This window comes from Alligator sinensis, unplaced genomic scaffold (assembly GCF_000455745.1).
Source record: "Alligator sinensis unplaced genomic scaffold, ASM45574v1 scaffold950_1, whole genome shotgun sequence".
Taxonomy (NCBI): domain Eukaryota; kingdom Metazoa; phylum Chordata; order Crocodylia; family Alligatoridae; genus Alligator; species Alligator sinensis.
In genome coordinates this window covers 1,253,059-1,278,204 of record NW_005842331.1, presented here as the reverse complement: position 1 = coordinate 1,278,204, position 25,146 = coordinate 1,253,059, and the positions used below count along the sequence as shown (strand labels likewise).

The 25,146-nt window shown below is 42.4% G+C and overlaps 1 protein-coding gene across 1 annotated transcript in view; it reads right to left on the bottom strand.

The window, feature by feature from the left end:
• Positions 1 to 11,051: 11,051 nt before the first annotated feature.
• TSPAN4 (tetraspanin 4) overlaps positions 11,052 to 25,146 on the bottom strand; it is an 857,269-nt gene continuing 843,174 nt past the window's right edge. Inside the window, 3 exon segments of the mRNA XM_006039403.3 lie at positions 11,052 to 15,159; positions 18,862 to 18,945; positions 22,093 to 22,224. Of these exon segments, the coding sequence (XP_006039465.2) occupies positions 15,091 to 15,159; positions 18,862 to 18,945; positions 22,093 to 22,224 (285 nt within the window). The 3' untranslated portion in view covers positions 11,052 to 15,090.

Below are 25,146 nucleotides of genomic sequence, written 5' to 3'. Positions count from 1 at the left end.
CCAGGGGTTGAGCTATGATGCTAGCCAGCTCCTTGAGTACTCTGGGGTGTAAATTGTCAGGGCCGGCTGCCTTGAAGGTGTCCAGCCTCTCAAGCTGTTTCTTCACAAGGTCAGCATTGATGGAGGGCAAGGAACCACCCTCACTTAGGCGTCCCTGTCCTGTAATGGGCAGGGGCGTCCCATGGGACTTGTGAAAGACTGACGCAAAGTGCCTATTTAGCAAGTTGGCTTTTTCCTGGGCATCGGTTGTCAGTTCTCCATTTTGGTTTAGCAGGGGTCCAATGATGCCCTTGCTTTTCCTCCAGCTCCCCACATATCTAAAAAAGGACTTTTTATTGTCCTTGATACTTGTAGCCAGTTGGAATTCAGTCGCAGCCTTGGCTTTCCTGGTTTGCTCCCTGCAGGTCCGGACCAGTGCGGAATATTCCTCCTTGGAGGTGGATCCAGTTCTCCATCCTTTGTAGGTCTGTCTTTTTAGATGCAGAAGGACCGCTAGTTCCCTGGAGAGCCACGGGGGCTGCTGTCCCCTCTTGCTGCCTTTCCTCTGAGACGGAATAGCCTTAGCTTGTGCACCAAGGATCGCTCCCTTGAGGAGCAATCACTCTTCCTGGACTCCCCTCCCTTTGGGGTCATGGTCCCTTAGGGCCTCACCGACAAGTCTCCTGAGCTTGTCAAAGTCAGTCCTCCTGAAGTTGAGGGCCTCTGTATTGCTGACTGACTTGGCAGCTTTTCAGCGGATGGTGAAGGTGATCAGCTCATGGTTGCTGTCACACAGCTTCCCTTCAATGGTTAGGTCACTGATTAGGTCATCCCCGGTTGCCAGTACCAGGTCAAGCAGGGCTTTGCCTCTTGTTGGCCTGTAGACTTCTTGAGTCAGATAGAGCTCATCCATGCATGTGAAGAAGCTTTGCGACCGTTCGGATTTGGCCAAGCGCTCTTCCCATGGGATGTCCGGGTAGTTGAAGTCCCCCATGACAACCATGGACCGGGAGCATGCGGCCTCAGCCAATTCCCTGGCGAACTCCTGGTCAGTCTTTTGATTCTGGGAGGGAGGTCTGTAGTAGACTCCCACCATTGTATCTCCTGTGCCATGTTTCCCATGGATTTTAACCCAGAGGGTCTCTAGTCGTCTACCCTGGGTGCTGATGTCAGCTTGTAGGGATGCATAGCTCTCCTTGACATAGAGAGCTACACCTCCGCTCCTTTTGTCCACTCAATCCCTCCTGTACAGGGTATAGCCATCTATACCTGTGGTCCAGTCATGGGTGGAGTCCCACCAGGTCTCCGTTATCCCTATGACATTGTAATTATTTGTGTTGAGCAGGAGACAAGTTCCTCCTGTTTATTCCCCAAGCTCCTGGCATTGGTGTACAGGCATGCAAGTGTCCCCTTGGGGGCCCTTGCCTTGCCCACAGCTTGCTCTAGGGCTGGGGCAGGGGTAGGTTCCTTTAAGTGCCTTGGCCTGCTGGCTTTGCAAGGATTGCTCAACCCTTAGCTTGCAAGATCCCTGTACTTCATGCATGTGTGTGAACCCATGACAGGGCTGTCTCTCTACCATGTACTGCATTCTCTGAAATGTCTTGTAGCCCAATAATTTCCCCTCATGCTTAACTTACACCCAATCATGCTCATTGCTCCCTAGATCCCATTCTGTTTAACACAAATCTTTGTCTGCTGTGGAAACACTAGACACGTGTGGACAGCAAGACGTGTAAAAGTTCTGTGCCTTTGACTTTTTGGTAACCATTTCTGTCATCTCTGCATTGAAGAACAGACTGGGACATTAGTCTTAAATTAAAGAGAGGAGGATACCAAAAAAGTTGCAGCAGGAAGAAAGCAGGGTGGACAGAAGAAGTAATATTGCAGCTGATGTTTTTGTGCAGAGCCTTTTATAGGTACACCATAGACATGGTGTGTAACTTTTGCCAGAAAGATGTTCCATGTTGCATGCTTCTTTTGCAAGTCATGTTTCATTGTCCCTGATGAGTTGCCAGCTGCAATCAATGGATTAGTTGTTTTGGACTCCAGTACTAGCATACCAGGGCATTTCCCCAAACATATCACTGCTCTTGACATTGAGTGGTTCTGAATTAGAGGATGTTCAGATGCCAGAATGTGCGCATGGTGCACAATGGGAGGAGTGCTTCTGCATTAAGCCTAAGGGACCTGCCATTCCTAAGTTTACCAAAGGTTTAAAAAAATCATGGAAGGTTTGAGGGCACCAGTGCTGAGAAATGTGTTCTTCCTGTCCTTCCCTCCTACATTTCCATCCTCCCCAGTAGCACCTGTCTGGTTATTTTGCCCATCTGGTCTCCCTCTCTCTTCTGACTACAAACCTCCCTCATGTACCACCACTCCTTCCCAGTTAGCACTCTCTCTGTGATACACTATCACTCCTCTTAACCATCGTCCCTCCAGCCTGGGTGTCCCACCTCACAGCATTCCCTTTCCACACACTTGTCTGAACTCACTCTGCTACATCTTTCCCTCATCCTGCCATTATACCACTTCTACCTCCGCTGTCTATTTTCTTTGCTTCATCTTGCCTCTTCTCCCCCTACTGTCTCTTCTCTCAGGTACCATTTTGTTCTTCTCCTTGCCTTTCAACTTTCTGGGCATATCTACACGAGACACTAACTGCACAGTAGCTTAATAACACTGCACAATAGTGTGCCAGGCAAAAACTGTGCTAATATGCTACCACACAATAGTATTAGCCTACTGCGCAATAAGCGTCACTAAAAACCTGTGCGCCAGCACTACTGAGCAGTAGCATGAGTTACTGCGCATTGATTTAGTACTTGGTTAACCAAGTATTAAAGCACAGTGACTATAGTGCATTAATAAACATGTAGATGCACCCTATATCTACCTCACCTATCCTCTCCCTATATACACTCTTTTTTTAACAGCTCTTATCCAATGCCTTGCTTCCCTTCTCCATCTCTATAGCACATAAAGAGATCAGGATCTTGGCTTTGAGGATTCCCGAGTTACCATTGCAGCCCAGCATCATCGATGGTGGTGGTGGCAATCCCTCGATTCAAGGATGATCCTTACTGTGGCTCATACAGCCCAGCACAGAGTCTTTTTTGAACCCTCAGTTCAGACTTTACAATGAAAAGGAATGTACTTGTTTACCAACCTGTTTGCCTCACAAGTGTGCCCCTTAAGATGTATTGTGCTTAAACCACTTCACTGAGCTTGGTGCCTTTTCACATTCAAAGCAGTATGAAGAAACAGCACACATGAGGTTAGTTTCTGAATATGGATGTTGACTAGATAAACACAAAGCCTTAGCAAGCAAGTAAGATACAAGGCCTAATTGTACAGGTGCTGCTGCTCTGGTTAGGTTTCATCAGCTTCTAAAACACATATGCATTAGGGCTCTGTGAAATTTTGGCAGCTGTTCATTTCAGAGGTGTTTCAGGCTATTTTGGTGCCCGAAACACCGAATCTGAATTGAAATGGAAGGTTCAAAAACATCTCCAAAATGAAACAAGGCATCCAAAATGTTTCGGAAATTTTCGAAGTTTCAGAGCCAGGCTTGCAGGGAAACAGGTGTATGCTGCTGCCCTGCTGCGCAACTTGGCTCTGCAGGGAGCAGAGATCCATGTCAGGGGTATCCTCACCGCTGCTGCCCCCCATGCTGACCTGGCGATGCAGGGCTGTATGGGGCAGGCAGCAGCGGTGAGGAGACCCCGGTGCAGATCTCTGCTCAATGCAGAGCCAGGTTGCGTGGTAAGCAGTGCTGGTCCCTGCCACACAACCTGGCTCTGCAGGGAGCAGAGATCCAGGGCTACACAGGGCAGGCAGCAGTGGTGAGGAGACCCTGGCATGGATCTCTGCTCCCTGTGGAGCCAGATTACGCAGCAGAGACCAGCAGGATTGCTTGTCACTCTGCTCTGCTTCCCTGCCCCACGACCCAGCCTGACAGGAATCAGAGATTTGCGTGGAAATCTCCACGCCTGCATGGAGGGCAGCAGCCCTCCCCCTCCCCTGGATAAGCCACCCATGGCCCTGTCCTGCTCCCCGCTGGGGTCCTGCAACTCCCAGCTCCAAGCCCCACCTGGCTGGGTAGGACCGTGCAAAGCTTCCCTTGCAGCCTTTTTGAAACAGATTCGGAGGAGATTTGGCAGAGCCAAATCTTTGAAACACATTCGGCTGAAACGAAACAGGACAGTGATCCAAAACACCAAAACGAATCACTGTCCTCGAAAACGGCTGAATCCAAAACCGAATCAAAACACAGCCGTTTCGCACAGCCCTAATATGCAGTGTGTCCCTAGCTTTATTGTCCATAACAAGCAAAGTGCATTTGAACACACTAGTTCTGAAAAGGGTAAACGTGTAGATTTGGAATTTACATGAGCTATTGTTTCTTTATGGCTTGTACCATAAATAAAGGTTGTTTGTTTGGGTTGTTTCTTTTTTCTAGGTAAGAAGCCTTCCATATCCAACCAAATCCAAATAAAGTTGTATCCAGACCTGTCAGCTGTGGAGTGCGCCAGGAAATTAGCAGCCAAATGTGTACCGGAGAAGAATCTGAACTCACATGAAGTCTCCAGAAAGCCTTAAGGTTAATTTAAAAGCTCATGGTGAATTAAAAGCAGGTAGCAAGTTTTCAGCAACACACACAGGAGCAACCCTCATGTGCATTTTAGCAGGCATAATGTCCCAAACATCAAAAACACTTTACCCTCACACAGGTATAGTAGGGGATGCAAATACTGTCTATGTCCTGCCTTTGCAAGGCTAGAATGTAGTTTGTTTAAAAATGTGCAGAATCTGATAAACAAGTACAATTGATGCATTGAGTTGGGTAAGACACACTAGAGCAATCCAATATACCCCCACACATTTTGTACAAGAGTACATTTCAGCCATAAATGTATGCTTGCTTTGACATAAGATCAAAATGTGGTAGTGTCCGAGCCCATCTCTATGTTTTGACAAGCCAAGGCAGTATAGTTCAGCGGTTGTGAGCAGAGGAATGGCTAATAGCCCAAGCATTTCTTAGCCATGACATCTGGGGAGAATTTAATCGTTTTCTCCTTCTAGCATAGCTGTATGCTGAAAGCATGCAGCTGAGCTTATAGTTCAGAGACCTATGTCTAATGTCTCCCCAAATGGATTTAAATGCCCTCTGATTCACCTATAGTCTCTCTGCTTCCCTGGTGCCAACCTTAAAATTTAAAGTTGAATTTGTCACAGAGGTGGAGGTAGTGAGTGGGAAATGTGTAGCTCCTCAGGGGATATAGGAAACCTCTTTGTGACTTGTGCTGTCATAAATCATCTGTCCTGAATGCTCCTAGAATTGGTGGTGGATTTCCAAGAAAGCACTGGAAACTTTGACAGCATTAAAGAGCTGGCCCTCCTTCTTATCTCTCTTTTTTTCTCCTGAAGTACTTGTGGCCACTCTATCTTAATTGATTCTGTTAATGGGGTTGAACCCTCTGAGGAAAAAAATAAATCAATAACTTGACAAATTGAAAGCCAGATGAAAACTGCTTTCTTTGCAGAATCCTTTTATTGCTACAAGTTGTGTGGCCAGGAACACAACCTGGTGATAGGAACACCATCCCAAATGCATGTGTGGAGGCATGTGAAACAAAACAGCAAGGTGGGGAGGGGGAACTCCTATCTGATCTGTGGTGGTTTTCAGCTTTTCCTTATCCCAGATGCTGATTGTGCAAGTCGTGATGTAATTTCCAAACAGGTTAATTGCAAATATAGATGATACAGTAGAAGGGCAGCTTACTCAGCTGAACAGAGGGTGCCTATTCTGTTAATCTCTGATGAGAAAGGTAAGCATTGATCCTAGTTAGCAATACTCAATACTTAATTTATAACCAGTAGGAAGTGAGATCATTCAAGGTAGGCCAGGTGGGGCCTGTGGTTACTAGATGGCCCCACTCGTGTGAAGGAAATGGCATAGGAGGATGGGCAGTAATTTTGAAACAGCGTGTTTGTGGAAAAGCCAGACAAGGCACATCCAAATAGACTCACAAGCCAGTTCCTGAAATCTCTTTATTTCTGTCACAGTTGTCAGTATCTCCAGAATGAGTGCTTTTTACACCTAAAGCTTTTATCACTACCAGTGTGGAAAAATAAATACAGAAACAACAATACATTTTAACATTCTCTTTTTTTTTATGTTGTACCTTGTACAAAAAACTATTTTGTTTATATATATATATATATATATATATATATATATGTGTATAATTATATACAGTTATATTTTTTGTTGGCTGTCATTTGAAGGAAGTTACATACTAACAGTTCCAGAAGAACATAACAGATATTGAATAAGGATTCCATTCACAATTCATTCCTTTATCCCCAAATATAGGAAAGTCTCCACAAAGCAACGTAATAACAGAAGAAGTTCTACTTAGCCATGTACAGTACCAGCCATTCCTGCAGAAAGAAAGGATACTTGTGGGTTGATGGGGGGAACACTTTACTGACAAACCACTTCCCCAATGAAGCTGCATATATTAAAGGGAATTGGTGACTATATTGCAATTTTCATTGATGCAGGTAATGGTGAGATCAGTCCTAATGAATGGCCAGCTCTCTGCCTATGGAAGGGAGTGCAACCTAAGCTTTTCATCTAGGAGGGTTTCTGCTCAATAGAATAACCTCTATTGGTTTTATATGGAAATGCTTATACAACAAGAAAACACAGCAATGGACAAGAAAAACAGGGTATAAGAATGGCATGTGTGTATGGTCTGTGAACCAAAAAAAAAGCAACCTTTCAAATTGCATCTGGAAGGCAGCGATCTAACAACATGGTTCTTCTACAAGTCAAGCAATTAAAAAAAATCTAGATTCTGTTATTTGCACCTTGTATTTTTACAGTAAAGGCCTACATTTTGGGTGCACTGGGTAAAAAATTACCCAGTGCAATATATAGGCTGCTTGTGTTGTATTTGTTTAGTCTTTTCACATCTTTCATGTCAGCTGTAGGTGAAATCCAGTATTGCCAGGTAGTTTGTAAGAGTTATATCCTTAACCAGTAGTGGTGTTATACAAAGAGATGTTTCATGTGCCTTGAATATCAGACACCAGTTGGCATGCGCCATTGCCATGATAAAAGTATGAGCTCAGTCCAACTTGGTAAGCTTAGAGAATATAACTGGCAAATCAGTAGGAGAGTAATATCAGACTAATAATGTCATAAGATTAACTTAAATAAATGTCTATTAATGATCATATCTATATTTGAAAAATACAGTGTAAAAATAGGTCTGTGTGGAGGGGATTTCTCCCCTCATGTTGAATCAAATGTCTGAGTATATTTTTAAGTTACCACAATCCTAAGAGTGTTTTGGAAAGATGAACCTTAACACTGGTGAAAGTCAGGTGCAGTTTCCTTTGCTCTCTTCTCTATCATTAAATCTTACCTAGTCACTCTACTGCCACCTCAGACCGCCTCTGGGAAAAGACTGTCAGGAGAGTCAGTGCATGTAGGCGTCTCCATGGTGAGAAATAGCTATTAGGAACTGTGATAACATCTCTAATGTCATGTTTACTTTTAACAGCCAATTGGATGTAGGCTTCCAGCAATAAGCATCAGTAATAGCTTGGGTTCCAGGAGTTGAATGTGTAGAATCCTTTTCAAGGAAACTTGACATATTTTAGTTGATTTAAAGACCCTGAGCCCAAGTTAATATAGGGTCAGACAAGGTGACCCCTAGCAGAGGCACTGGCAGCAAAGGTAAATAGATCTGCTAGGAAAGGACTGGGCCAGGATTGGATGAGCGCTGTAGAGGGGTGAAGGTTGCAGTAACCGGCACATTTAAAAAAAGTAGTAGGATGGCAAGAAAAAATGCATACAGAGCTGATTAAATCAGAACCACCTATGCTAACTTAAAGTTTCATAGCAAAAATCAGTGAACTGGAATAGCTGGTGGGGGAGGAGATACTTGACATAATAGGGATTTTGAAACACGAGACAATTCCCCAAATCAATAGGTTGCTCTATTACCTCAGTAATAGCCAGGAACAACAGATTAGGCTTTAAATGTGAGGGGACTGTAAGGTGCCTATGAGATGGGGGTTTCCAAAGCCTAGAACCAAGTGGCATGAAAAGGCAACAAGTTTATAATAATGCATAATGAGAATTATGAGACAGCACTGACTGATGTCAACAGCTTTGTTAAATTCCAAAAAAAATACTAGAATTTGTCATAGCTAAATACTCTCCAGTGGAATACCTGGTAGGGTAAAGAAAATTTCTGGAGGATATAAACTTTCCCATGTCTGGGCATAAACCAGCCATTGAACCTTTCAAATGAGGACAGCATTGTCCAATAGAAGGTTTCTCACAACGTCTTCTGAAACATTTAGTTTGCTCCCAGGCCAAGCCTGCCTGCACTACATACTTGTCAGCATATGAAGAGGTGAGATCCCTAAGTGATGTAGCTGTGCAACAGGAACCCCTAGATTAGATAAAGTTATACCAGCAAAAGTGTCCCTATACAGAAGTAGCTAATAGGGTGGAATGAGCTTCACTACAGGACCTCAGGCAGGAGACCTGAATATATGAACTTCAATTTTTGACTTGCTGGAACAATTCCTATGTTCTAGTTTAACAAACAAATGCACAAGGTTTATCTGTGTCTTCTCTTTATTCCTTGAATCCAAGCTACTATTTTTCCTTTTGTTTACAAAATTAACAATCATGTATTCAAGTCCTACTAAACTTAAATCAGGCAGAATAAAAAGACAATAAAAGATTCATATCAGTGTATATTTTTTTCTTTTTGCTCTATCAGCAAGAAATTGAGGTAATTTTTTTTAAGGAATATTAAAATCTATAATATTACATCTCAGGTCCCTTAAGCAAGGAAAAACACTATGCATTTACCTGCGAATGGAGAAGTATAGATTAAAATTCAAGGTAGCGTCTGGGAAATGACAGAAGTGAAGAATGCCATGCAGTTTTTATTGCATAATGTGTGTGTGTGTGTGTGTGTGTACGTGCACGTCTGTAACAGGGGTGTGCAAGAAGGGCCATATTTGATTCAGATTTGAATTTGGCCTGAATTGGGTACAGTGAGTCAATTAGTTGATTCGGATCACTGTCCCAAGATTCGATGCTGATTCTGAGAATCAGCGATTCAGCCACAGACACAGTTTTAAATGTTTTTTCTACATACCTCGAGAAACCAGGCGCGGCTTGTGAATGCTGTGATGGTGGGGTGAATGGAGCATCCCACAGGAGTGCGCCCCCCCCATGTGCTCAGGAGCAAACCTGGAAGTGAACCGGAAGTACTTCTCTTCCACTTCCAGGTCTGCCACCGAGTACATGGGGGGGCCCCCACACTCTCCCCAGCTCAGCGATCGGCCGCAGGAGGACCCCGGGTACCCACCCCAGACCCAGGAGGCACCAGTCGCTGAGCCAGGGGGGGTCACTTCTGGGTGCTTTCACCTGGGTGCTTCTGGTCCACTTCTAGGTCTGCTGCCAAGTGTGCTGGGGACCCCCCCGCACTCCTGTGGGACACTCCATGCGCCCCAGCATTGCAATGTTCACGAGCTGCCTGGTACCTAAAGGTATGTAGAAAAAACATTTAAAGTTGTGTCTATGTCCAAATCATTGAATCTTTCCAAATCTCTCTGAATTGATTCAGAGGGTCCAATTCGATTCAGAGAGATTAAAGGGTCTCCCGATTCAATTCACATCCAGGGATTCGGCCACCGAATCAGGCCGAATCTCCTCCAAATCGAATCAGCAACCAAAGCTTCACACAGCCCTAATGTGTGAGTGAGTCTGTGTATGTGCACACATTTGTTGTATACGTACACATCTCTTGATATGTATACACACACTTAACAATACAGTATATGCGTGTACATTATAAAGAATACAAAAGACATTCAGTTGTAAATCTTAAAGAATATTTAATAACTTTTAAAAAATAAATGTATATTTTAAGTGCCGTTCTCCATAGGGTTCACAAGATCATATCAATCTTCTTGCTGCAATGTAAAACCAAGTAACCAGGGAGAACTGTCCAATATGATACGGTACAGATGTCAGTCAGACTGAATTCACAATTGAACTCTGAATAAAATTTCTTGTGGCAAGATTTGACTCACATTGTTACTATGAATAGTCCAATATAGTCTGTATAAAGATCAATCAAATCTACTGTGAATCCTCTTGGATTAAAGATAAGAGTTAAACTAGTTTAAAGAACAACACTACAGCGATTTTTTTCTCCATTGCCTACTCATGGTGCCACATTCACAGCACAGATAGGAAGCTATTAGGTTGGCCAAAGGCTTTCAACTGTTTCCACTCTGGGACCTTCCTTCTGTCTAGCTAGAAGCCTGGTCTTTATTTAGCAACATAGGAGGGATAGGGCTGGGGGTCACAAACCAGTGAAATGCATTTGTACAATCTTTAATTCATTTTTGAGAGTCTTTTATGTAGCAACCATATTACAGACACTAGATAATATATTTTCATACAACTTCTGTGAAATTCAGTCTTGTCCTTATTGTACATTATCCATGATAGATCCAAATGATAATTATATTGCTGGATTCAAGAAAAATCATGATCAGGGGTTTTTTTCTGGAACGGGGAAGCAAGCGGGTAATAACATGCATGGAGCTGAAACTGAAGTGAATGTTATTGATTCTGTGCTATAAGATGTAAAGTTAAGCAGTCTTTGTACAGGCAATAAAACATGGCCGCTACTGACAGCTGCTGTACCAGAAATAAAACACATACTGTTATGTGTTAATAGACTGTTATGAAGAAAACAAAGCCAAAAGTATACCAAAGTGAAACTTAAAACCAAATTCTGGTTTCAATGATGTCAGCGGAACCACACTTGGCCTTGTGGTCTTGACTTAGGGACATCTTTTCTGAATTTGGTTGCATTGGTCCTGTCTTTAATTGTAATAAGCCTTCATCTCTATGTAAATAAAAGGAAATGTGAGTGATTTGAAACAATGTCGTAGAAAATGTTATAAAACTCCGAAGAGACACTGGAATGATTTCTTCTGTGCTGCTCTGGATACATATATTACAGTCTACTATACTGTATTACAGGTGATTATTCTGGACCTATTCAGTCTAAAGTTACTTGACTTAAAAAGATATGTCTTTTACCAGCTGTGTTGTTTTATGTTAGAGACCTATCATCAAATAAGCTCACTTATGTAGGATTTTAAAAAAATCTGAGGTTCTTAATTGCATTGCTGTCTGCAACATGGGGCAGTGGGTCACAATGGGATTGTGTTAGTAGTGCTTGAAAGAGCTGTCCCATCTGTCTGGTGCCTGGTGGAAAAGTCAATAACAGAATACAAAGACAGTACGTTTGGAACTAGCTACCCAGATCCACCCTAGCACCTAAGTTGGCAGTGTTACTGTGCTGGGAGAGCCTGTTCAAACAAATAGCTATTAACAGCAACCCAGCTGGGTTTTTAACACCTTCACTGCTTTGAGCTGCTCCAACCACTTGGGTTTTGAAGAGGATTTCTCATACCCAGATGCCTTATCTTGGAGGAAATGAATAGTCAGAGTGACAGTTTATGACAAACTGTGGCAAACAATTAACCAGAATCGAAAGAAGTTACCCAGCCTCCTGTTATTTTATGGCGGTTCCTTCCATAGGCTTGACTAAAAGCAGCAATCTTCTTTAAGAGTTTGGCAGCACGATTAGGGAATTCATAGGAGGGGATGGGTTGGCCTCACTACTTCTGAGACCATCATGTTGGAAGATGAGAGTAGCCTCCGACACAGTTCTGCCACAAAACGGTGCGCTCTTCTCTGCTGAGCCATCGGGCCTGCTGCCTGCACATTAATTATTAATGGGAGGGATCTCTACAAATAGCCTTGTCTATCTTTTATCTTTTTAAAATCCATGTTTTATTAATGTCTTCATCACTCCGTTGTTCTGCTCCTCAGAGATGGGAACCCAGAGCTGTCAGCGGGAACACCTGTGAGTACAACTGTTGTAATGAACTGTGGCAAGAACCCCTGCTAATTGTATGTCTAATTTTGGAGTCGTTTCTCCAGGTGTAAAAAAGTCAGGGGTCAGGGGGAAGAGCAGAAAGGGAAACGCTCAAAAAAATCCACTGCTGTTTAAATAAATGTAGAAACAAACTAGCAATTGGGTGCTTGATCTTTTTCAGGGCTGGCTGTGGCACTGCTGCATCTAAATTACTCTCTGCTTTGCTTAGAGATATAGTTAGAATATGGGGTTATGGACCATGTTTCTGAGATAGGAAAGAATAGCCATTTACTTCAATGGTCAAGACATCACATACCTCTCCACTGAAAACAAAACAGGGATACACAGAAATTGCCATCGCAGTTACTCAGGAAAAATTAATCTGGATACGGAGACACATTTACCCATCTGGCAAGCTCAAGGCCTCATCCAGCCTCCTGCAATGTAATGGGGTGCACACTGGCTTCCTTTTCCTTGAATTAAAATGGGTTTTTTCTTAGTTATGAACCTGAAAGTGGGCCCCTAAGAGCTGTTTAATCTTTCAGCAGGATCCCCCAGTGGCGATAAATGCTCTCCTGAAAACTGCCTTTGTGCAGACAAGGCAAAAAAATCACCGCTTAATTTACCTTTTTTTTCCCCAGGAAAAAGGGAGAAACAAACAGTTATTTAAAAAAAAAAAAAAAAAAAAACCCTGTACACCACCATATACCTTTGTGGAAGGTGCCTTGGCAAGCAATCTGACAGAATGAGCTGATGTGCGCAAATGAGACACCAGAGAGCTCCTTAGCCAACATACAGTACATGACTTCACAGCGTCATCGTCCTTTATTCTTCTCATTCACTGGAAAGGAAAGCAAGTGACCTAGTTCTCTACATACAGCCCTTTCCAAAGCTCTTCCATGCTTCTCTTGCCCTTGCTGCAGATTCACTGCAAGTGCTCCCTTCGCTCCATCAGTTGGCCTCAGCACCATGGAGTTGCTTTTGCACTGGTTCCATGATTCTGCCACTACCCTCAGCCTGTGAGCAGGAGATAGCAAAAGGTTTCCAGCCAGGAAGGACTGGAGAGAGACTGGTTCAATTCAAGAGGTCTAATTTAGCTCTTTGTTCCTCCTCATGCACAGGTTCTCCTTTCCATTAGATCCACCCTGTTCATGATTCCTGAGTGCTCTGAGAATTTATACTGCCAGCTCAGGACTTACCCGAGCTCAGGACAGTGTTACCAGTATCCTGTGAGTATCCAGTATCCTATGAGTTACCAGTATCCTATACCAGCTCAGGACAGTGTTACCAGTATCCTATGAGAATCCAGTATCCTATACCAGCTCAGGACAGTGTTACCAGCATCGTCTGAGTTTTTTTACTGAAGTGGAGGCTTCCTTTAGATCATATTAGGCACATCATGATAAAGTGCCAGAAGCATGAGGGCTGCACGGTATTTCCATAAAGCAGCAGAGAGCATAACACTCCTTGAAAACAAATGCCTACTGTCTGGTCACCCAGACCAAATTGAAGCACGGCACTAAGGAGTTAGTCACTCAAGGATGCCTTAGCAAACTGCACTGTACAGTGCCATAAGGTTGACAGGGTCCAGGGGACTGTCTGTGTTTAGAAGTTTGCTGGCTAAAAAATTATCTTGCACCCTACCGAAATTTCACTCTAGAGGTGCTACTCCGATTGACTCCAGTTATTACAACGGGGAAGAACATGAAAGGAAATTAGACAGCTGTTGACTTTTTACTTTCCTGTGAAGAGGAGTTGAGTTACAACTTTGCTTCTAGTTTTGCAAATTCCAGAAGGACCAAATGTTTCTACCACGCTCCCCTGGGGAAAGGAGGCTTGAAAATTAGGACCTCGAGCTGATGCCAATTCCAATTGGGGACAAAATGGCCTTAGCTGTTATAAACAGGCAGGTAAGTGTGGAAGCACCTGAAGTCACAATAAGGCTAAGCAAACTGAGCAGCATGCAACATGGAGATCCCTATCATACTGATGGGATGATATTATCCCAGAGTAAATTAATGAAGTGGTGACATTCATTGAAGAAACAGCTGACAGCTCTTTATGGATCTTCAAGTGCGGAAATGAGTGATATTTTCTGGCAGGTTAACTTGAAACAGGAATGATAAAAAGTAAAAACATAGCAGAGTGACAGAGAAAGCCCACTCACAAGTTGTTTACTGAGATGAAGATACAGCTGAATGTAATTGCTTGTTTCCCAGAGGTATAAATGATTGTGTCTCCTCCAAGAAATAATACTCCATTATTTCACTTGGAATGTAAAATGGGTGGAAAGCTCCCCTCTTCTATTAGATGCTGGCTTATTTTTTCTCCCACCACAATGATACGTGTGCCTAAATTGACATTATACATATACCAGCTGTTATGTACCTGTGAGAATTAGTAAGTGCAACCATGTCCAATAATACTTTTCCCTTGCCAGCCAGATCTCATAGCACAGATTCTGATTGATTAACACCTGACTTCACAGCACACAAGATTAAAAACACTCCTTTAAAATAAAACACGCTTCTGCAGAAAGAAGATCTGCTCCTGGTCACATAGGCTTCTGAAGACACTCTGGAGCCAGGCCGGTTGCTTGGGTATTTAGCTGCATACAAAGGCAAGCTGTAGTAAAATGACAATTCCATTCAATGCTAGCAACTCTGTTCCCTCTCTTCCCACACCAAAGAATATTTCCGTGCCGGAGAGTCTTCATTCTCCTCAATTCTGGACTGCAATATCTGGGAAGGAAATCTTGCTGGATTCACCAAGCTCTCATTACTGTTTACAGTCTGTTCTTACATCAGCTTGCAAATCAGTTCCTCTTAAGTGGCCATTTCAGTCTTGCCATAATCCATGTAAAGGACCCAATACTGGAGCATCTCTTTTCTTGAATGATAAAGATATTTCCTCCTGCCTATGCCAGTCCAAACACTGACTCTTTCTTTTCTTCCTCTCTCCATAAAGCTAGGGTGATTCACAAAATCTTCAGAGAAATAGGATTAACAGTTTATATTACATGGGGAGAAGGGGGAAGATCAGATGAATGAGCATGAAGGAGCTTTCTCCTGTGTCCTTTAGAGGAGAATCTGAAAACTGGGACTGGTTTCTATGCACAGTAGGTGTCTGCCTTGACCACCTGACAATACATCGTCATTGCAAATGTCAGTCCAAGAATCTAAAAAAACACCCAAATCAAAACATGATGAAGTACAAAGCAAAAAACAACAACTTAGAACAGCATTATTTATATTACATATCAGGTACTCAAAAGTTCAGAAATGCCAGAATTAAAGTGACTTAGGCCATGGATAGAAGTTATATTGAATCACACACACGCGCACACGTACACTGGCTGAACTAGGAACCTTTCTGTAGTACCGTATGTAATGTGTGCACAGTTACGGGAGGAAGGAAGCAGTTATTCAGTGCTGCCTGGGAGCTCAGCATGCTCAGTGACTCACAGGGGGATGACAGTGGGCTGTTCTTGACCACTCTGGGATCTACAGCTCTGCTCATCCCCTGCTGCCACTGAAGTGGTGACAGAGACCACTGCTGCCTCCATAGAGGCAGGTACCACTGTCCACCAGTCACTGACAGCCTGCCCAGTCCCCCTTCCCCAAGGAGAGCAGGCAGGCTGTCAGTGATGTGGGGACAGCACCACACTCACCCCACTCTGTCTTCTTGGGCGTCACTATTGCCACAACCTTCATTCTCCCCCGCACCTTCAATACACATGCATTATGATACAGTCTTTAATTACATGATCACATATTACAGTTCTCACAGGCTCCTGTCCTTGTTCTGCTCCCAGGTCCACTTTGTCACAAGCCTCATTCTCAGCATTCACGAGAAGCAGTGAGGGCATAGGAGAGAGGCTGCCAAAGCAGCTCCCTTGAGCAGAATTGAATTTACTTTACAACAGCATCATTCTCCTGCTCTCCCAGCAGTTTCAGGTCGGTATTTGCCTCCCAGAGTGATAGGTACTGAGACAATGTTTTTATCCTCAATCTTAAGGATCACACATTATTTTTCATGTAATGTTATCAATGCAGCTTCATGAACAAATCATGGGAAAAGACTGCAGTCACTAGGGACCACCTGTGCAAAGCTGGCCACATGAACAATGCACATAGATACGCCCTGTAGGTCTGAGCAAAGCACTGAGATTACTCAAGAGGCTTGCCAGGAGAAGCACTGTATGGTCAGCTGGATGTCTCTGCGCTGGGAGTCAGGGGAACTGAGTTCTTCTGCTAGGGATGTGCTGTGTTGCCTTGGATAACTGACTTCATCTCTTTTTCTGCATTTACCCCTCAGTAAAATGGGGATGTGATAATCACCTTCCTTTGTTAAGTACTTTGAAAAAAGAGCTAAGTGCTATCGTCTTTTCTTCCCTAACTGAGCTATAATCATTTGCTGTGGGTTATTGTTTAGGTAAATGTTTATTGTTTAGGACTTCTTCATACAGTATTTTAAAAACAATTAATTTGGCCATTTAAAAACTATATAGTACCCTGCCTAAATGGTGATTCACAACAAAGATTGTTTTTTTTCATGGTGCTTGAACAATAGACAGGGTAACTTTATGTTTTTTTGCTCTATGGGAACAAAGTTGCATAATATTTAGGTTAAATGTAATATGGCTCTTTATCTCTCTACCGTCTATAATGAACTAAAACCACAGGTTTTGGTTTGTCTTTTAATACCAAGAGCCTTCTGTTGAATGAGGCACCCCTTAATAACCATTAGAAACCACTGACCTTTTCCTGACACCGAGAAAATGAACACTTAGGAGGGTGGCTGTATGGCAGAATCCCAAAGGTTTAATTAATTTGTGTATTTGTCTAGATGAAGGCCCTAGGGTGTCCCAACTGAGAAGATTCTTCTTCTGCGTATGGAACATGTCCTTTTGTTTAATATTTAAAAGGTTACTTTCCATGAGACTCTCACTTTAAGTGTCCTAGCCTTAAACAAAAAAAAGGCTTTCATGTAATTATGGCTTTATCCAAATCCCACTGACATAAATGGAGAGAGTCCCATCAACTCTCAATGGATCGAGCATTTCGTCATCAATTAGGTTCAGTCACAAAGCACATCTGGAAACAGCCCCTTGGCAAAAGCTTTTGAGTTCTGAAGCGCTTTCTGTGAATTTCATAACATTTACTAGAAATACAAATAGACTTTTCAAAAATGGTCTAAAAATTGTTTCCTAATGGAAAAGAGTCATTAAAATTCATCAAATGTAGAAAATGAGCTTTTAAATACTTTAACTATGATCAGTGTCTTTTGGGGGGATGCTGTAATGGTCCGCAGGATTTCTAATATATATTTTAAAGACTCCCTAAATGCTACTTCTTTTACCCAACATTCACCCTCTTAAGTGTAGTAATAGACTAGACAGGGAGATTCAAACACCCTCTACCAAGCTATTTCTTGTACTTATCTGCTTTCTAAAAACTTCTCCCACTAAGATCATATCTGCTTAGTTTACTAAGTAAATGCTCCCCACCTCCCCACCACAGGTTTCCAACCTAGCAAATCATTAGGTATCTGCAAACCGGGACCATAAACTACCGATCTCATACAAAATTTAAAAAGCTATTTTGTCTACTCCATCAGGAGACCATCCATGAGCCAAGTTCTGATTCTAGCCTCTCTCAGGCTGGTGCTGATGTACTTTATGGCATACAAAACCCCAGCTTAGTCTGCCATAACTGTATGGTTAATTTAGAAAAATCAGACTTTCGGTTCACACGATGAATGAGATGTAGGAGAAACTAAATCTATGCCTACGCTGCAATTGGGGTGTGATCGCAGCTCCTTAAGATAGATCTGAGATATCTTCAATCCAGCTAGCTTGGACACTAACACTGCGGCATCATGAGTTTTAGTGCAGTCTATGTGAGCCTACTTGGGATCCTGGATACATACTTGGAAGCTAAAACCCATGCTGCTGCAGCTTTGCTACTATTGGTCCTATTAAATGGCACATTTGTACAAGCTCCCATGATAACTTGAGCCACAGCAAGGGTGGTCAACCTGCAATAGAGGGGCCACAAGTGGTATGGGCAGCCTCTGTGTTGGACATGCAGATGACTGGGGAGGAGACAAGCAGCACAGTGGCAGATATGGTAGGGAGCAGAAAGCAGAGCATCAGATCAGGCAGAGATCAGAGTAGCACTCAGGGAGGATGCAGGGCTAATTTGTGGCACATCTGCCAAAAAGATTAGCCGCCACTGAGCTACAGTATAGGCTTAAATACAGGCCATCATATTTCTGTTCACTTATAGCTACTCCTCAAAAAAAAAATAAAAAAATAATATCACATTTAAAATACAAATGCAGGCCCTAATCCTGCAACCCCGTCCCCCCCACAAATACACACACACACACACACTCTTCATTTGAAATTAAGTGCATGATAGGGATTTGTGGAACTAGAGCCTTAATTCAAATGCATTCAGTTTGAACCTTCCCTTGTGTAAGCCTCTCCCTCCCCAAAAACTAAACCTAGTATTGTGCTAGGACAGAAACAGAAGATGAAACCAACCTGCCTATTTTACCAGCTATACTGAGTGACAAAGAATAGTAAATATTGTATTAATTAAATAAATATGCCAATTAGTGCATTAGCTAAAGGGAACTGCATGTGAACTACTCAGAGCTGTTACGCATCCTGTATGCAGTTCTTTTATTATGACAATGTGATTCTGATTTCTAGGTTATAATAAAAAGCTAGAGAGGTTTAATAGAGCTTCATGTAAAATGTGGAAATTATTAAAATAGGCTGGAAAGAAATAGTTCAGGCACCAGGTTTTCTTCCTGCCCTTAGTAATCTAACTGGCATTACCCAGGCAAAGAAATAAAAATCAGAGAGTACCTGAACCAAAGCTGTGCACAATCCAAAGATCCCCACAGCGAGCAGGTTTTCCTGGAGCCATACTTTTACCATTTCGTAACAAGGCTAGGAAAAAGAGAGCATTGCATTAGCTATAAACGTAGGACTCCAGTCCGCTGGGAATACAAAGACACAGATAGGAACGAGACAGGTCAAACCAAGCTATTAAAAAGCCTAGACTGCCACTTCAGCATCGTAACAAAGATGGTGTGTTCCTGGATGGAGCCTCTGCAGTGTAGAATTGATTGCAATGACAGAGAAGGCTGGGCAATTCAGAAGGCCATATAAAAAAGTGCTGCTCTGTAAAAGTGCAACTCCAGTCCATAAAGTGACCAAGTGCAGGTATCTGGCACTTTTATTGCCATTTAGAAGCTAAGCATCAACATTTTGGAACTTAAACAAAAAAAATCTTACTCTTTACCTGGGAATATGGGAAAAGGTGAAAAGACTGAATTGATGTAGTATAAGAAAAACAGTTAAGCATCTCCATGATGAAATGTCTTCACTTCTTCACAGACCAAACATTCAGTTACTATTAAGCTTTTAGAAAGGTGGCAGGGAAAGTACTATATCACAGTTGAATTTTATTTGGGGATTTATAGTTTAAAATTGGCACTAAAATCTTTCCCAAAGTTAAGACTTTTTGGTGAGATGGTTTCTTCTTAAGTAGAGAAAAGGTCCCTTTAGCTACACTGCTTAGTTAGACCCATGGTTCTCAGCCTGTTTAGATCAAGGCTCCCCTTGGAAAATTCTAGCTCTTAACTTCCACTCATTTCTGGACAACAGAAAAATAACAGCAATTTTTTTGTTACAAAAAAAACTCAAGACCACAACAGGTCAGAATGCTTGTGACACTGGATTTCTCTTTGAAATCTCAGGGTTTGTGTGATGAATCATGCATTGGGGTTTGCACCCCTAGTATTGTGTGGCATCCTGCAGCACCCTTAAAAGGATATCAAAGCACTCCAGGGAGATGTGGCACCCTGGTTGAGACTCACTGAGTTAGACCTAAATTATGCAGGACACTTAAGTAAAATGGTAGTCCCTCCCACACTTGATTGGGCACATCTCTCTCTCTCCTGGTTTACCTTGAAGTACAATTCTGTTTCTACCTCACTGCCATAAACTGTTAGTAAACAACCCTCCAAGATTTGTCATCAGCAGCCAGAAGAGGAGGGTGGTGGGCTCCTGACAGTCAGGACCATTTCAACTAGGTTTAGAAATGGAATACGAGCACTGAGTGACATTTTCAAAAATCAGCAGGCATAAAATTCCACTTAAAGTTACCCGAGAGCACAAATGCCATCCAGTTACATACTTTTAAGCAATCTCTTTCTGCAAAAGGAGGCTACAAGAGGAAATGCTCCATGGCATAGGCATCTACACACCATCAGAATTCTCCAGTGCAAATGCATCCTCCAAGAGCTTCTCCCCGCTTCCTGTATTCCCTGGAGCCTCCTCAGCCACTACTCTCTACAAACCCTGCTGGTTGGCTATTTACATGACACAGAGAGTGATTTAGTACATATGGTTGGTTTGTAGAAGGGAAAGTCCTGAGGCCTTACTTAATGCTTTCACCAAAGTGACTGTTACACTCACTCTGTGCCAGCCCCACAGCTGAGAGACGATGCATCTGTTAAATGTTCAGTCTGTTGGTTTTTCAATATGTATAAAGAAAAAAGTATATATCTGCTGCTGTGACTAAAGAGTTTAGCCCTGTTAGCCTGTATACCCATGGGACTCCAATAAAAGAAAAAGCCATGTTTGTGAAAGTTCACTGAAAGTGACCTGCAAGATGGGTTTTATATCTGCAACTTAAACTGTCCAAACTCCCTTTTTCTTCCTCAGTTGCTACCCCTACCTATGGCCTTCACAAGAGCTACCTGCAATAGGAGAAAAGTCCCAAGACTTATTCAGGAGTGGGGTAGGGTCTAGCTAAATTCCCAGGAAAGAGTTTAATAGGGGTCTAGAGTAGAGGAAGGAGCAGGAAGAAGTTATTACATGAAGGTTTCAGCTTCATTAAAGGGAATTGCTGGTGTTCACTCCTTTCTGTTCCCCGAAAGTCAGCGCTGGGTTCTGAAATGCTGCACCTGATATAAGGCCCACCATGAGCTGTTCTAAAATTTTGAAAAGGGGGATGCAGATGCTGGGGTGTATATGTGATGGTGTATCATCACATATAAAACAACACATATATTTGTCCAGTTAAATATAAACTAGAAGCTTTACTAATATGCAAGGGCCTATGGCTGCATTAGTCAATTTAAGATTGAAACAAAAACAAGTTTATCTTCCTTAGACCAAGTTAAAAACAATATGCAGATCTGTGAAACAGGAGCTTCATTATCTGGAGCAGCTAACAAACAGCTGAACTGCAGAACAAAGGATAACTTGATTGTGATATATCAAGACCATTAAAAAGAAGAGAGTGTCATTAAGACCTGTGGAAAAAAAAAGAGTTGAGAAGGGATCAGGTAGATTATAATGAACCATGAAGTCAATTGACTACTTTAGCAGTGCCCAACTACAAACGCTGCTGCCACTGCCAGGCAGTTGGTTTTAAATTCTGGGTGGAACAGGAATCAGAGGTGGGTGGGTACAAATACACCAATGCACCCCATGGATCCACCATTTGAAGGCAGTAGAAAGTCTTGTTGCCTTTAATGGGCCTAAAATGAGGGCCCCTGTCAAGAATACAACCTGGCAGGAGCTACTGCAGTCATTATGCCTAGTGACTATCCATGCTATACAAACCTGTTCCTATTGGATACTGCACCAGGGCCTGCATACTCATTAAGGTCTGTGGTTTGCCTGTGTCCTGGTACACCTCTGTAGGTGTGACACTCAACTGAAAGGCATTATTCTGTTCCTAGTCAGCTTATGCCCCTGTTCACAAGACCAATGTCAGAGTAAGGCATGTGTCTGGAATGGTACACCCAAACTCCAGAGCTCAGTTCACTTGCATAAGAAGTCTCAGGCCCCTGGAAAACACTGTTTGAGATGCTGGTTTCATCACGTCACAAGATGATCTTATGGCCCTTGGTTGCACTCTGAGGTCATTTTATTATTGACAAGTTTTTGGAGTTACAACTCATATATGTCTGTGACAACTCTGCGGATGGTCAGCCCCTTTCCCATTCCAATTTCTATGTCAGTTGAGATAAAACATGGGTTCAGCAATTGCCCTTGATGCTGACAGAGAAAGTTACTCACAGCTTTCCACCAGGTCCCTGGGGAATGAAGTCCACAGTTCTCACTGAATTCCAGGCAGCATGAGTCTGGCACCTGTGTAGTATTGTACACTTCAAACCAGTCAGTGTAGTTCGAAACCCCACAGCATCTGAACTGGAAGAGTAAAAAGCCAGGTTGACATTGTGAGTGTGCCCCAGGGTTTAAAGACAAGAACATCTTTAATTAAATAATACCACATGTTTACTTAGAGGAAGTGGAAAAAGAACCTCGCACACACCGTGCTAGGCACAAACAATAGCTTTATTCCTATTTTGCTTTAGGATTAGGCTAATAGGCAGCTGTGTCCTTGCCATTACCTACATAAAAACCTCTCATTGTTTTCTGCCTTCTTGCCTTTTATCCTTTGCTGCTGGGAGTCATGAGTGCAAGATACCTGTATCTTAGATGCAGCTTGAGATGCCAAGCGGTGAGGAGACTGCATTCTGTACTGACGGTTAATGGCAGGCAGAGTCACAATTGGACACCATGGGCATTTATGCACATACATTTTTGTGCAGGGATGTTCCAGAGATCTGGCAGGTCAGAGCAGACTCTATTAATTGAGCCTGTTCTGCATGTGACCTGATATGCGCTGCGCTGCTGTGCATGCAGTTGTATAAGCAGTGAAATGTGCATCAGCGCACAGAAAATGGCAGCGGTGAGCTTTTGAACAAAAGCACCTCTGATGTGTTTTTGTTCAAAAGCGCACCACCACCATTTTTGCAGCGCTGACATGCATTTTACCACTTATACAAGTGCATGTGTACTGCCCCAAGTTACTGAAGCAAATGTCTTCGTGTGTTAGTCATTAATCAACTTGAAAAGTCTTTTATGAGTAGAGAGAGGTAGTTATTCAGGTTAGTCTGAAGTCATCAGTTTTTAATGGATTCTACTTCAGTGACATAAGACTTGTGGGTGGGTGTGACTTCATTTAGTGGCATCAAACTGTAACATTACTGAAGAAATCAGGCCTGAGAAGAAGGGAAAAAATAAGCTTTAACTGAAGAACAAAGATTTTTAGGCCAACAGCAGGGCATGGAACCACAAGCTAGGCTGTTGTGTATTAAAGTGTATTCCTCTCTGAACCAGTTAGTCTTTTGAAGATGCTACCCTGCCCTGCTTTCTGCCCCGGCGTCTTTGTTCCTCATTTGAAGTTTATTTTTCCCTTCTTCTCAGGCCTGATTTCTTCAGTAATGTCACAGTTGGATGCCACTAAATGAAGTCATGTGCACAGGCCTACGATACCACTGAAGCAGAATGAATGAAAGCTGAAGCTCAGAATGAATGAAAAATTGATGCCACAATGAAAGGTTCATAACCTTTAGGTAATGAGATGACAATTAAGACAATGTATAAAGTTTAACAGTAGGGACGGCTCTTAGTTACTTTTCCCCTCTGGGGCTTAATACCTTCCTGGGCCACACCAGTTATAAGCTAAGGCTCACTTGCATTTATTGCCCATTCATCACCTCCTGTGCTAAACCCATAGGTGTGGCGTCTGTTTTTAAGTTGAGTGCCTATGACTAAAACAATGAATAAAACATTCATGTCATCCAGGAAGAGCACACACCAACTGCGGAAGTTTTCTCAGCCTGACGAAGGGTTTTTAAACTTGCTAAAAAATTTTTTTTCCCCAACTATTTAAGTTGGTCTAATAAAAGATATCAGACTCACCCAAAGAACCTGGTCTGCCTATGTCCTTAGACCAATGCAGCTACAACCTACACTCCTGTATGATTAAAACAAAATACCCTGCACTCATTCACAAACATTGGTCCCTAGCAAGCACAGGCTGCAATACTATAATCTAACAATGACAATACTCAGCACTTCACACTTTTCAAAGCTCTGTACAAAGAGCTGCTAATTAGTCTATGCCCATGATGATTTATCAAGGTTTTAAATTTTCAGGCTGATTTAATATAGGACCTTACACTGGCCTTTTTTTTTTTTTTTTTTTCCAGTGTGTACAGGATATTCATATGGTTTGTAACAAATTCATAGTCACCCAGGTGTCTGCATGATCATAAGCAATGACAGATTTCAGATCCTGCTTCTCACTTGAGAGTGGAAGGGGACTCTCCTTTAGGTATAATAGTATTAGAGCTTATCAGGACTGTGCAGAGGTACCTCTGTACGGGTCTTAAAACCCGCACTTGAGGAGATCTGCCATTCCAAACCAACAGAGGGCAGAGGTGTCACATAGTAACCTGAACATCAGAAGATTCATTTTCAGAAACTCATAATCAATGCAATATTTCACCATTCTTACAACATAGCATATTTTTCCCCTTAGGAAAAAGAATCAGAAACACTGTTAATGGCAGTTTACCCTTCAAGGATCTTACTCAGAATGATACGATTTTTGGCCAGTGCTGGAAATCCTTAGCTTGAAATGTGAGCTTAGAAAAGAGCCTCTCTCCCCAAAATGGACCTTATATGTTTCTGCTCCTTTTTTCCTTTGGTACTCATGTTTGTCTTTTTCTTAAGTAGTTTTTCATTATACTTATGCTGCCTGGCTTATATTAGAAACTGAAGGACTTTTTTTTTTTTTTAGCCCCTAGGGATAAGAGAACTAGAGGGACTGGTTTACGATGCTATAAAACAAGTAATTGAATGAGGAAGGGATTTTTAATTGGGTGGCCTAAAACTGTCTAATATTTTTTTAACTATTTGACTCAAATATCTGAGCAATACATGGGCAAGGGAAAGTTTCTGCTAAAGATTTAAATGAATCTTTTCCTATTTAAGTTGATGGCTAAGTAAACTCCAAACACAGTTCTCTGGTTTTAGAGGGACTTTCAACAAAAAGGGAAGACAAGTCATGCTAGTCTATCATTTAACTCGAAAGCTTCCTTTCTATTTTTCTCCCTAAATCCTAAAGAAATTGAGGGAAACTGTCCTGTCATATTTCTGTACCAAAGAGAGGGAGGGGCTATGTGATCAAGAACTCCAAGCACTGTTGTAGCTATGATGCATTTGGGGAAAGAGATCATAGAAATGGAGGACTTCCTTTCTGCTGGCAAGGGAGATGGG